The sequence below is a fragment of the Megascapheus bottae genome, chromosome 28 (assembly GCF_031878675.1).
Source record: "Megascapheus bottae isolate mThoBot1 chromosome 28, mThoBot2.hap1, whole genome shotgun sequence".
NCBI lineage: Eukaryota > Metazoa > Chordata > Mammalia > Rodentia > Geomyidae > Megascapheus > Megascapheus bottae.
The window spans coordinates 14491797-14506021 of NC_143536.1; the positions used below are offsets into that span (position 1 = coordinate 14491797).

General features: G+C 41.9%; 1 protein-coding gene across 1 annotated transcript in view; it reads left to right on the forward strand.

Moving 5' to 3' along the window:
- The first annotated feature begins 202 nt into the window (after positions 1 to 202).
- Mapk1 (mitogen-activated protein kinase 1) overlaps positions 203 to 14225 on the forward strand; it is a 73435-nt gene continuing 59412 nt past the window's right edge. Inside the window, exon 1 of the mRNA XM_090320548.1 lies at positions 203 to 539. Within this exon, the coding sequence (XP_090176674.1) occupies positions 421 to 539 (119 nt within the window). The 5' untranslated portion in view covers positions 203 to 420. The remainder of the gene's footprint in view (positions 540 to 14225) is intronic.

Below are 14225 nucleotides of genomic sequence, written 5' to 3' on the forward strand. Positions count from 1 at the left end.
CCGCGAACACACGTGACTCCGCCGGGCGGCGCCGCCTCCACCACCACCACCACCACCACCGCTGCCGCCGCAGTGCTCCTCCCAGAGCTCGAGGCTTCCGCCCGTCCGAGAGACTCCGCCCCCTGTCTACGAACAGCCAATCCACGCGCACGTTTCTTGGCCCCGCCCCTGCGCCTCCCTGGGCGCGCGCCCCTCCCTCCGCCCGCTGGCCCGCCCGTCAGTCAAGCCAGGCAGAGACGGTCCGAGCTGCGGTCAGCTCTCCACCTCCCGAGTGTCGTCCTCCTTTCTCCTTCCCGGTCAGCCGCGGCGGCTGCACGGGCGGCGGCACACAGTCTCTTCAGAAGGCGCAGCAGAGGTTGGGCGGAGATCGCGAAGCCTTGAGCCCCGAGCGGCGGAGGAAGCGGCGGCTGGGCAGCCAACATGGCGGCGGCGGCGGCAGCGGGCGCGGGCCCGGAGATGGTCCGCGGGCAGGTGTTCGACGTGGGGCCGCGCTACACCAATCTCTCGTACATCGGCGAGGGTGCCTACGGCATGGTGTGGTGAGTGTCTGCCATCGCCCTCGGACCCAGCCGCGCCGGGACACCCCCTCCGCTCGAGGCTGCAGTGGACGCAGTTGGCGGCCTCGCCCCTCATCCCTTCGGCCGCTGGTGCGGCGGGCGACCCCGACCCTGAGCTTCTCCTCGGTCTGCGCGCGGGGATGGGGAGGGCGGGGCCGGTCGCAGTTTGGGTGTTGCTCCGCGGTGCTTCCCGATTCGGCTCTCGGTCGCCGTTGGGGGGTGGAGGTGGGGGGAGGCACTCTAGAGGCGGAGGGCAGGACGCAGAGACCCCCCCCCGCCCCCCGACACTCGATTCCCCCCAGAGCAGACTTTCAGATCTGGGCCCCGGGAAGGGAAGGGAAGCGCTGCCCCACCCCCACCCCCACCCCCACCCCCAGTTTGCAAGTGTCATGGTCTTCTTTTCGATACTAGATTGGAAGACCGGGAAGTCCACGAGACGCTTGTCCGGTAGTTAGTTAGTGGTCGCGGCTGCGGTGGTTTTGAAAGCCGTTCGCCTCGGTTTGTAGGTGCAGAAAATTGAAATGATTTTTTTTTTTTTTTTGTCCTTGTCTCCGTACTGCGAACAGCCTTCCTTAAATATCTCTACCATTGGTGCTAATAGTGCTTTTCTGCGCAGGCTTTCTGAAAAGGCGTTTAGTGACACCATTTCTGGTTGTGGAATCTTTGAACCTTGAAGTTTTTCAATGGTATTTCGACGTCGTACTGTTTGTGCTTCAGGAAGAATAAGCCCGAATCACTCTCTTGATGAAAGATCTGGAGTTGGGCCTAATTTAATGTCCCCCCCTCCCTTTTTTTCCCCCTTCCCTTTAAATCCTGTGAGCTCTTAGCAACATAAAGGTTAAGAGATGTTCTTGCTTAATTACTGTAGACATTTCCTGTTAACATTTTAGTGATCAGTATATATGTGCAGCCATAATGATCTTGCACAATCCCATGCAAGCTCTTATCTTGATCCACATCCCTCAGAAATGTTTGCAGAATGATGGTGACAGTACTGTTTTTATTAGAACATAGTAGCTGTAGTGTTTTTGAAGACTTGAATGGAAATAGGTCTTTTACATCCAAGTTGTGTGTATCTTTTGTGGTGAAATAAATGAATCTTGTGAATGCCCTGTGGTAGATAGTGTGTTACCTACATAATTTAATTTTTCTTGGCTAGCCACCTTGGGAAAGGAAAAGATCACTCCGTTTCTACTAAGGAAATATTTGCAGCTGAAGCCATTTCTCAAGGTCGAATAACTTAGAATCAGACTTTTTGATTGTAGACTGAGATCCTGTTTGAAATACTGCAGCTCCATCCATTATACCTTGCTTTCCTTAGAGTTATTAATAATTCATAATTTTAGCATGTTTTACTGTTACAAGCAAGTCTGTTTCAGAAATGCATTCAAATTGGTATAGTAATAATTTTAGAAGTGTCAAAGAGGGCAAGTATTACTAATCGTTTTAATTAGATAGAATAGTCAACATTCTTTTTAAAAAGACCTTGACTCATGAATATTCTTGTTTTCTGAAGAGCAGAATGTTTCATGGTGTACAGCTGTGGACATTACTTGAATTTACAGGTTTAGGAACCAAAGGACAAATTAAATATTAGGTCAGGCCTAAAGAAATAAGGGCTTAAAGTAATGGAAAGTGTCTGAAGCATCAGTTGTCTGTCAAAAATCTCATTGTTTTTGCATGTGCTGGTGAGTGTGCCAGTGAATGTGTCTTGTGGGTGGCTCCTTTCCCCTCACATTCTCATTTTTAACAAAGTTCACTTGTTTAAAATATGGACCAAGAAAAAAAAATCTTAGGACATGTCATTTGAAAGGCTTTTTGATGCTCCTTGCTTCCCCAGTCACCTGTTAAGATATTAACTAGTCTGAAGGTGGTTTAGGTTTGGGAGCTAATTTTTACTGCTATTGTGTATTTGGTTAGCCTTGTAAGTCTCCACTTGAAAGTTGCTAAATTCTCCTAATGTGGTTTTAAGTAAATTGCAGGTTTTATTTAGCATGCAAGTGTAATTGGAATTTGAATCCTGTGTCCAGATATAGCCTTTTATCTGTCTTCCTGTTGAAAATGTATCTGAGTGTAAATTGAGTCTCTGAATGGCACATTATTAGCATTTGATCAGAGTTGATCAACAGTGCTGAGTTTATGGAAGGCTTCTTAGCTGTAATGGTACTATTTGGATGCTAATTTCTAAAAATTTAATACTCTCAGGAGGGTTTAAGGATTTCTAATTTCTTTAGCAATTACATCTTTCATTTTCTGGATCAGTTCATTAGGTAATATAGGTAATTTGTTCAAGGCTCTTTCCTAATTGTTAAGTGGAGGGTATGAAGACGAAGACTGAAGTTTGAGTTGTGCCTTTAAGAGTGGGTGTGATTTTGATAGGCAGATAATAGGAGCAAGTGACAGCTTGAGCTGTGGAATCTAATCCTGGAAAAGTACTTAGGTAACAGACTGTAGAGGATTTTAACGACAAGACTGAGTTTGTGTATTTGTGCATCAGGGTAGCATTAACTTTTTTGTGTGTATGTGTCCATCTTAAGGCTTGAACTAAGGGTCTGGGCACGGTGCCTGAGGTTTTTTTGTTTGGTTTTGCTGAAGGCCAGCACCCTACCACTTGAGGCACAGCCCTACTTTTAGCATTTTTTTGCAACTATGATTCTCACATCTTAGCTTCCTGTGTAGCTAGGATCACATGGATACTTGGCAGAATTAAGAGGTAGTAATAGTCAGTTTTGAAATTTTGGGTGGTGATAGCTTAAAACTGGTTAGAATGATAGGGAAAAAATGTTAAAGAATCAGGCCATTGTAACTATCTCTAGAGGCACAGCAGTCCAGTAGCAGTGGAAGACAGCAGATGGAGGCAAGGGTTAGGAGAATTCAGTAGATTTCAAAGGAGTTTATTATTCCAGAAAGGTTAACCACTGAGAAGTTGAGTGCCAGTGTTTCATGCCTGTAATCCTAGCTTCTCAGGAGACTGAAACCTGAAAGATAGTGGTTCAAAGCCTGTGTGAGCAGAAAAGTCCAAGCAACTCTATCTCCAGTTAACCAGCAGAAAGCCAGGCTGGAGGTGTGGCTCAAGTTGTAGTGTGTCAGCTATGAGCAAGCAAGCTGAGGGAGCTTAAGGCTTGAAGTTCAAGCCTGTGTACCTCTGTACAGGGTGGAGGAATGATTAAGGTAGAACAGAGAATCAAAGACATCACTGTAGCAGGACAAATGAAAGAGCAGCAGCAAAGGAAAAAGAACCCAAGTTTGTGAGAAGTCTGTACAAGGGAAGATTGGTGGGGATAAGAGAAGACATTTAAGCTCTATGCTTGTTAACTACAAAATAATAGTCTATTTGGGGACCGGGAGTTTGGCCTAGTGGTTAAAGTGCTTGCCTAGCATGCATGAAGACCCGGGTTCGATTCCTCAGTAACACATACATAGAAAAAAGCCAGAAGTGGTGCTGAGGCTCAAGTGGTAGAGCTCTAGCCTTGAGAAAATCCAAGGACAGTGCTCAGGCCCTGAGCTCAAGCCCAGGACTGGCAAAAAAAAAAAAAAAAAAAGAGTCTATTTGGAATAAATTAAGTTTGAAATATTGAGTGACTTTTGTGGGGGTAATCTTCTATACAGATGCTAGTTGAAGTTTGAGTGGATTCCGATAAGGAAAAAGAAGTCTGAGAACTAAGACAGTGGAATGCTTGCCTTCTGGTGTCAACAGAAGACAAGTTATGGAAAACAGGACGAAGATAAATGTAGTCAGAGAGATCAGAGAACTGATTGAGTGCATGTAATCAAAGGAGTCTGGGGAGATAGTGGCTAAGGGAATAGTACTGGTACTGGACAGGAGGACTATGAAACTCCAGGAGAAAAAAGATTGAAGGATATGGGGATGTCTTGATATGGCTTTACAGACTTTTGAACTTGGTGTTGATGTGTGAGTGAAGCCTTGTGAAGTGCTTTCTAGGTTAAGGGAACATGCAAAGGCATTGAAATATGAACACAGCACTCTAGGAAAACCACAAGTTAGAATGACTGGAGTTACAGATCCAGGAGAAGGTGGAGTTAAACAGGGCTAGTTCCTAAAGAGATATTATGAATCTTGGACGTTATGAAGAGTCATGGAACAATGACCCCTTTTTTGCCAGTTTCTTACTAAATTTTGTTTATGTTCCCCTGTGTTCTGCCTCTTGATTTCTGCCTGTTATTCCTTCTCTTTGTCTGCCTGCCTGCCTGCCTGCCTGCCTGCCTGCCTGCCTGCCTGCCTACCTTGCCAGTCCTGGGGCTTGAACTCAGGGCCTGGGCCTGTCCTTGGACACTTTTTGCTCAAGGATAGCACTCTGCTACTTGAGCCACAAAGCCACTTCTGGCTTCTTCTGTGTACAGGGTACCAAGGAATCGAACCCAAGGCTTTATGCATGCTAATCGAACACTCTACCACTAGGCTATGCACCGGGTCCCTCTTGTTTTCTTTTTTTCCTCCTTCTATTCAGTGCTAGGCTACAGTCTATGAATGGCTCTGTATGCTAGGCAAGCACTGTTGACACTGAACTACATCCCTAGTCCTGCTTACCATTTATCTAGTGGTACTTAGGGATGATTTAACTCCTTTTCTTCACAGGCATTTGGAAATGTGGAGGAGATGATTTTAATAAAGATTTGGGGGCATGTGTATTATAGGCCTTCAGAACCTATGTTATGGGACAGACATGCTAAATGACCCATGGTGCATGATAAAAATCCCTCCACTAGAGAATTGTACTGCCAAGATGCCAGTAATATACCCATCTAACCTGGAAGCACAGAGTAATAGGGATGGGGAACCTTTCTTTTGCCAAGAGTTATTTGGATGTTTGTAACATCATTTGAGAGCTATACAGAACTATTAATACAGACAAAAGAGAAGCATACAAGTCCCAGATGATTTTTCTGGCCTTATTGAGTCCATGGTTGTTGTCCACCTCTGCAAAAAGCTTCTCCCTATGAACTTTACCTACTTGTGTTGCTATTATCTTCTGTAGAACTCTGTTAAACGTGATTTTTTTTTTTTTTTTTTTTTTGCTCAGGGTCTGAGCCCTGTCCTTGGACTTTCCTCAAGGCTACTGCTCAATTACTTGAGCCACAGCACCACTTCTGGCTTTTCTATGTCTGTGGCAGTTGAATCCAGATCTTTATGCATGCTAGGCAAGCACTCTACCACTAGGCTAAACTCCTGGCCCTCAATTTAACTTTTAATAAGTCTCGTACACATTTTATTTTTAAAAATTACATATATATATATATATATATCCTTTTTTTTTTTTTTGCCAGTTCTGGGGCTTATTCAGGGCCTGAGCACCATCCCTGAGCTACCTTTGCTCACTCTACCAATTGAGCCACAGTGCCATTTCCTGCTTTTTTTTTCTGTTTATGTGGTACTGAGGAATTGAACCTAGGGCTTCATGCATGCTAGGCCACTCTACCACTAAGCCACATTCCCAGCCCTTTACTATTTATTTGTATGCCAGTATGAGGACTTGAACTCAGGTTTCCTGCTCTAGCTCAGCATTTTTGCTTGTGGCTGGTGTTATACCACTTGAGACATGCCCCCACCACTCTCTTTTTTGCTGGTTAATTGGAGATAGGAGTCCCTTAGATCTGTGTGTCAGAACTGGCCTCAAACTTCAATCCTCAGATCTCAGCCTCCTAAGTAGCCAAGATTATAGGTTTGAACACCAGAGCCTTAGGCTCTTCAAAGACTAGATATACTTTTATTAATCTTAATTATTCCAACAATTTTTGTTGTTGTTGTATGTCAATACTAGAACTTGATCTCAGGGCTTTGGCACTGTCTCTTAGCCTTTTTGTAAGGCTAGCATTGTGCCACTTGAGCCACAGTTCCACTTCCAACTTTTTGGTGGTTAATTGGTGATTAGAGTCTCGTGGACTTTCCTGACTTCAAGCTGTGATCAAAAGACCTCATCCTCCTGAGTAGCTAGGATTACAGGGATGAGCCATTGAAGCCTGGATATCCCAGCAGTTTTAAAGTTGAATTAATGTTCTTACTAGAGCAAAGTTCAGTTATAAATTGAGTCAGCATAAGCAAAATTACTAAATGACTTTATATTGCTCTAAAAATATGAAACTTACATTATTTATCACATATTTATAAAAACTCAAGTTATTGCCACTGTAATTTGTGTGTGTGTGGAGGGGAAGGGGCGTGGGACTTGGACTCTGGGCCAGGGTGCTGTCCCTGAGGTCTTCAGCTCAAGGCCACCACCCTATCCCTACAGCTGCAGCATCATTTCTGGTTTTCTAGTGGATAATTGGAGAAAGGAGTCTCACAGACTTTAGTGCCTGGGCTGGCTTTGAACTGAGATCCTCAGATCTCAGCCTTCTGAGTAGCTAGGATTACAGGCGTGAACCGCCGTGTCTGGTTTGCCACTGTAATTTTATATGACAAATATTTTTCAATAAAGCATTTAAATTAGTTTATATTATAAAATGTCTTTCATTTCCTGTGTAAATGGCAAAGAACTTCTTTGGTCAGCCATGGGGCTGCCAATGATCAGTTATTGGTTTGTTTTGTCTGTATTATGCACATTAGTCGTTCATTTAAATATCTGGCTTCATAGAAACCCTTTGAACACATTTTCTCCCTCTTACTGTAACAATGCAGTAATTTGCTTAAAGAAAACAAACTCTGAACAAGGATTCTGGTTTCCTCTCACTTCTCTGTTTCTTAGAGAACATAGTTTATAGACAATAAGCTCTGTTCAAAACGGAAATGAAATCCAAACTATCTTGTACTTGAAAGTGCTGAGCTCTGCAATCTGCAGTCTTTAGATGTCCTAACAGGTACAACTGAAATGACTGATGTAAAAACAAATAGTGCTTTCCTCCTGCTCTATTAGCTTGAATGAATCCAATATTATATATTATATTAACATTATATTCAGAAAAATAAGCCTCAAGAGCCCCAGTAATTCACAGTACTGTATTAGTCACTCTAAGATACTTTTGACAGAAATAACATATTACTTAAGAAGTTTTCACAACCTGCTGATAAAGCCTATACATTCCTGAAGACACTGATACACAGTTACTGTTTGCATGGTTTGCTCTTAAGGCAGCAGCCCTTTGCCATTAGTCAGCTTTAATTAGCCTAGAGTCCAGCAGGAAAGGGCACCAGATTCACCATCTCTTCATTTGACTGAAAGACTTGTGCTGAACCAGATTCAGGCCAGCAACATGAACGTTTTTATTATGCTGTGTTTTAGGCTTTTTCTAAGTCAGCATCTTTTCCCTGGCTTTATTATGTGTAAAGGGATTTTATGAAGAAAAGCTTAATTTCATAGGAGTCTTCTATTTTAATCAAACAAGTAAACACTATATACCTTAAAACTGTCAACCACTTTATTTTCTAAAAAGAATGTGCCTGGCGCAGTGGCTCATACCTGTAATCCTAGCTACTCAGGAGGCTAAGATCTGAGGATTGAGGTTCAAAGTCAGCCCGGGCACTAAAGACCGTGAGACTTTTTTTTCTTTTTTTCTTCTTTTTTTTTTTTGCCAGTCCTAGGGACTGAACTCAGGGCCTGAGCACTGTCCTTGGGCTTTCTCAAGGCTAGAGCCCTTCCACTTGAGCCACATCACCACTTCCAGCTTTTTCTATGTGATACCTAGAAACCAAACCCGGGTCTTCATGCGTGCTAGGCAAGCACTACCACTAGACCAAACTTCTAGCTCCCAAGACCATGAGACTTTCATTTCCAGTTAACTACTGGAAAACCAGAAGTGGTGCCGTAGCTCAGGGGGTAGGGTGGTAGCCTTGAGCTGAAGAGCTCAGGGACAGCGCCCAGGCCCAAAGTTCAAGCCCAACAACCAACCAAAACATTTTTTTATTAAAACGAATGCCTTTTTTCATACAACTCTTCCAGCCTTTTCTTGTAAGGGAGTTGCTGTATTCATTAAAAATTTCCAAATATGATGATTATGGTCTGCTTTCTTTTTGCACATGCTCTCTTCAAATAAAGTTTACCTGAGTCAGGATCAACTGGTGGTCGAATGACAAGAATATCAAACACCAAGCAAGGACAGTCACTATCTGTGTAGTAATTAATATAAACTGATCAGGGATTATAGGTGTTTTGGGTGTAGTTTGTAGAGGGCTGTTTTTCACATCCCCTCATTTAATGTTTTCACCATCAGGTCATTTGCATGCAGAGCATGTAGATGAGACATGATTCACAGCCGTGTTCATTCACAATATGTACTCCAAACAAAGAAATTTAGTGGTCTGTGTCCTCAAACTCTTCTGCTCTCATTGTCACTTTGTCATCCTGCTGGGCACTGCATTGTACCTGGTCTTCAGCAGAAGTCTCAGTTAACAAGCACAGCAGTGTCAGACAATACCTCTGGCAGCAAGTATCTCTGTATTCTCTCTCTTTCTTTCTTTTCTTTTTTGTGGTAAGTCATAGAGCTTGAACTCAGGGTTTTGGCAGTGGTGTCCTTGAGCTTTTTTGCCCAAAGCTAGTGTTCTACTACTTTGAGCCATAGTGGTACTTCCAGTTTTCTGGTGGTTACTTAGAAGTAAGAATCTCACAGACTTATTTGCTCTGGCTATCTTTGAACAGTGATCCTCAGATCTCTGTCTCTGGAATAGCTAGGGTTACAGGCGTGAGCCACAGGTACCCGGTTCCTATACCCTTTTTGAAGCCTAAACATGTGAGGAGACAATATATAAGATGCAAGAAATTTATTGTTTCTTTTTTTTTTTCCCCACTCCTGGGGATTAGACTTAGGGTCTGGGCAGTGTCCTTGGGCTTTCGCAAGGCTAGCACTCTACAACTTGAGCCACAGCACCACTTCGGGCTTTTTCTGTGTATGTGGTACCAGGGAATCAAACCCAGGGCTTCATGCATGCTAGGCAAGCATTCTACCACCAGGCCATGCTCCTGGCCGGCCCCAAATTTAGTGTTTCTGAGTAGAATTTAGAGTAAAACTAAGAATAAAATTGATTTTTTTTTTTTTTTGGCCAGTCGTGGGGCTTGAACTGAGGGCCTGAACACTGTCCTTGGGCTTTCTCAAGGCTAGCACTTGAGCCATAGCAAGCACCACTTCCAGCTTTTTCTGTGTATGTGGAACCAAGGAATCAAGCCCAGGGCTTCAGGCATGCTAGGCAAGCACTCTACTACTAGGTCTAAAATAGATTTTTATGAGTTTGATTCTCCAGCACCTCCAAAAAAACAACAGAGTTAATTTTTATATTAATAGCATCCTAATGAATTGACTAATTGTCACATTATCCTCATAAATGTAAGAATTTTCAATTCTCAGATATTATAAAAATTGTTGATAAAAGCATTTAAGGTGAGTTTTAACAAGAATCATATATAATTTATTCACAGCCTTGGTCACAATAAGGTAGTTTTAATTAAAAAGCAATGAGTTCCCCCCAGTAAACTCCCTACATGTAGCCTGCTTCACTTACCATCATTTATGTTTTCCATTTACTCCCTGGAGCTCCCACACTGAGGGGCCTAGAGCATATCCAGTGGCTGTCTCTGCCACTATGCAGAGCATATCTCTGCTACTAAGAGCATATCCAGTAGCTGTCCCTGCTACTATGCAGAAAGGCTAGTTGCCTTACATACTGTGCACCATTCCGAGAGGATTCTGACACCAGGCTTTCTGAAATTTGAGGAGAGCCATAGGAGGAGAAAGCTTTATTTACGGGTTTCTGTTTCCCCAACTAAAAATGAAAGCTTATGTTCTATCTGTGGATTTCAAACAGCCTCCTTTGTAAGGGGCTTCAAACCTTACCCGAGATGGGGAAATATCATTGCAGTGCATATTGTTCCCCACTGAAGCAATCCTGCTTTTTCCTTTCTGTGCTCTTTCACTTTCCAGTCCCCTTCCTTTTTCTTGTTTTGTGTCTATTCATCTATCACCTTAACGTATGTACTTATAAGGATCAACAGACTCAGTCCCTTTGGGACAAGAATTCCGGAGTATTAAGAAACCAACAGCATATATAATTCTCCAAGGTCCTTCTCATATTTTCCATTTTTGGACCACTTCAAGTCTGGAACACATGGCCAGGAAGAGCTAGAAAGTAGAATGTTTTGTGTACCCATGGGATATGCTGTGACAACTCCAAGAGTAAATTGTGAGCCTGTGTAGCTTTACGTAGTCACATCAGTTCTTCTAATCTTTTTTTTTTCACATTACAGATGAGGGAATTGTCAGGTAAAGTATCTGTGGTTTAGAGCCAATAACTATTGAGTTGGACTGAGATTTGTTCAGATCCTAAAGTCTATTTTGTTTTTTTCCCGGTACTGGGGTTTCAACTTAGGGCCTTGTGCTTGGTATGTAGGCATTCTGCCGCTGAGCTAGCAGCCACATGGGTTTGTCAGTCTTTTGGTTATATCTCATCTATCTCATCTGATACGTTTATAAGGCTAGCACTCTACCACTTGAGCCACAGCACCATTCCCAGCTTTTTTTCTGTGTATGTGGTAACCTAGGGCTTCATGCATGCTAGGCAAGCACTCTACCATTAGACTATGCCCCCAGCCCCTCATGAAGAATATCTTATATTAGTCATTTGTATATCTGTTTTGAAGTGCTCAATTATCTTTTGCCTACTCTTTGATTTTGATGCAGTTTTATTAATCATCAAAATGTTTCTTGAGAGTAAAGAAAACCAAGTATTTGAATAATCTCATAGAAGCATGAAACAATGTTGGCCAAATTCTAATTTAGAGAGGTTCTACAAAATAACCAATCTGAAAACCTCAAAAAATACTAAGGTCATGAAACTGAAGAGAAGACATAGGTATGACATATCAAACTGCATGGAGTATACAAGTCTGAATTGACACAGTTGGTAAAACTAATCTAATCTAGGGATTAGACTAATATATACATGCTAGTGAATTTAAAGGCTACTTTGAATGATAGAGGGTCTTACTTTGTTTATAGGAAATACTAACATAGTAGATCCTATTTAGGTATCATATTTACAAACTTACATTGAATAACTAAATTTGTAACTTTAGTTTGATGTTTATCTCCTTTTCATTAGAGAATTTTTGGTGAAAGAAGAAACGAGTAAATTGTGTGACTATGTGCTGAAATTTGAGGGAAAACATGAACCTTTCAGCCAACTGGCTTGTAAATCAGGAGACCCAGGGCTCAGACCCTGTTGTCATTGATGTGTGGGCTAAGGCTAGTAACTTTGCTTCTACAGATGTTAGTCTTTTTCATATGTAAACTAAGGGATTAAGATAGTTTGTAGAACTCTCTTGCAATTAATATGTACAAACAAGACATATTTGGATTATTTCCTTGATATTGGAGCTGTTTGTTTTAGTGCAGTTTACTTTAAAAATCTGGATTACTAAATTTGTTTTTGTACACTTATAATCTCAGCACTCAGTAGAGTGAGGCAAGAGGATTGTGAATTCTAGGCATAATCCTAGGTTACATAGTGTGAGTTGTCTTAAAAAAAAAAACAACAAAAAAAAAACCAAGCTGAGCTCAGTGGCTTATTCCTGTAATCCTATTACTCAGGAGGCTGAGACCAGAGGATTGTGGTTTTAGCCAGCCTGGGCAGGAAAGCCCTTGAGACTACCTCCAATAAACTACTCCATAGAAGAAGCCAGAAATGGTGCTGTGGCTCAAACTGGTAGAGAACCAGCCGTAAGCAAAGAAGCTCAGGGTCAGCACGTAGGCCCTGAGTTCAAGCCCCAGGACTGGTAAATGAATAACTCTCTAGATCAGTCATTGAGATGTGATGAAATACGAAATAACATTTTAGGTTAAAAACTCAGTAGATCTATTTACTTTCATATTAAAAGCTTAAAATGGAATTCTTGAGGAAAATGACTGAACCTGGTTAGCTCTAGAGATAAAGAGTAGAAGTTTACCTTCAGTGATTTACCTGGTTTAACTGACAAGTCTTGAGTAAGTAACTGGAATACATGTTCATGTTCCATATTAGCATTACTGAAAGTGTGTAATAAAAAATGTAGAGTTTTGGAAATAGAGAAATACCCACATAAAACTCATGTAAAAAAAATCTAAAAAAGAAATAATTCAGTCGGGTGCGGTGGCTCATGCCTGTAATCCTAGCTACTCAGGAAGCTGAGATCTGAAGATCTCGGTTCAAATCCAGCTTGGGCACTAAAGTCCGTGAGACTCTTATCTCCAATTAACCACTAGAAAACCAGAAGTGGCGCTGTGGCTCCAGGGGTAGGGTGGTAGCTTTGAGCTGAAGAGCTCAGGGACAGTGCCCAGGCCCAGAGTTCAAGCCCCATGACTGACAAAAAAGAAAGAAAACAAAGAATTCAGTATAATCTTTTTAAAGAAAGAAGTTTTTGCTGCACTGCTTAAGCAAAATAATACATGTTTGTCTTTTAATATTTAATTTACCACTGAACACAAGTCAGGCCTTCAGAGTACAAAAATACATACAGAATTCACCATGGACACAGGATTTATCTTGAGTCAATAACTTAATTCAGGGTACTGCACCATAATGCTTCAACAGACATGATGAAAGTATTTCCTTTGCGGGCTTGTTTGAATTTTTCTGTTCTTTTCAGTCTGTCAGTGCTGAAGCCATCTCACTTACAAGATGAGAGGGTACTTTCCCTTTCCTTGCCTCCTTTTGTAAATTGGAATCATTCAGTCCTTTGATTGAAAGACAGTTTGGAACTGTGGGAACAGTTTTGCCGTATAGTTTTGGTTTGGAGTTTAGTAAGAAAATGTTAATTCTCTTTGTACAAAGGAATTATTACCACTGAACAGATCAGTTTATAAGTGTGAAGCATCTTGATTGATGTCCCTCCCGAAGCATTCTTCCCCTGTTTCCTAGGATACGCCTTGAATATCACTACTGCAGTCTCTCCCCTTCTTCATTTGTCTACTTCCCTCCCCTTAACCTACCTTTTACGTCTTTCAGTGCTAGTTTTGTGGTATTCATTTTGTTGGACTGTGAGTTTTTCTAAGGAATTGTACCATTTGAATTTTTCTCCTGCAAATACCATACTTCAGTTAATACATTCATGTACACTTGCATATAACCCTGTATGTGGTTACTTGTACATTTATAAATTGGGTCTAGCTTCCATATATGAGAGAAAACGTGCATCCTTTGTCCCCAGGGTCTGATATAATTCTTTCCAGTTCCATCCTTTGTAAGTGATACAATCCATCCTTTGTAAATGATATATAATATTCTTTCTAATGGATAAGTGAAAGACCATTATGTATATATGCCACATTTTCTTGATCCGTTTGTCCATTGAGAGGCATCTTGGCTGTGATGAATAGTGCAGCAATGAACATAGTTGTGCATGCAAGTGGCTTTACTGTATTTAGATTTGTAATTTGTATGCTTGTGTCTGCGTGCATGCATGTGCGTGTGCTTGCACGTACTTGTTCTTTAGGCTTGAGCCCTGTCCCTGAGCTTTTGTGGCTAATGCTCTACCATCTGAGTCACAGTTCCATTTCTGGCTTTTTGTGGTTAATTTGGAGATAAGAGTCTCACAGACTTTCCTGTCTCAGATGGTTTTGAACTTCAGTCTTCAGATCTCAGCTCTCTGAGTAGCTAAGATTTACAGGTATATGAGCCACTGGTACCCAGCCTGATTATGTAATCTTTTGGATATGTGCCTAAGCACGGTGCTGTTGAATCCTAGGGTA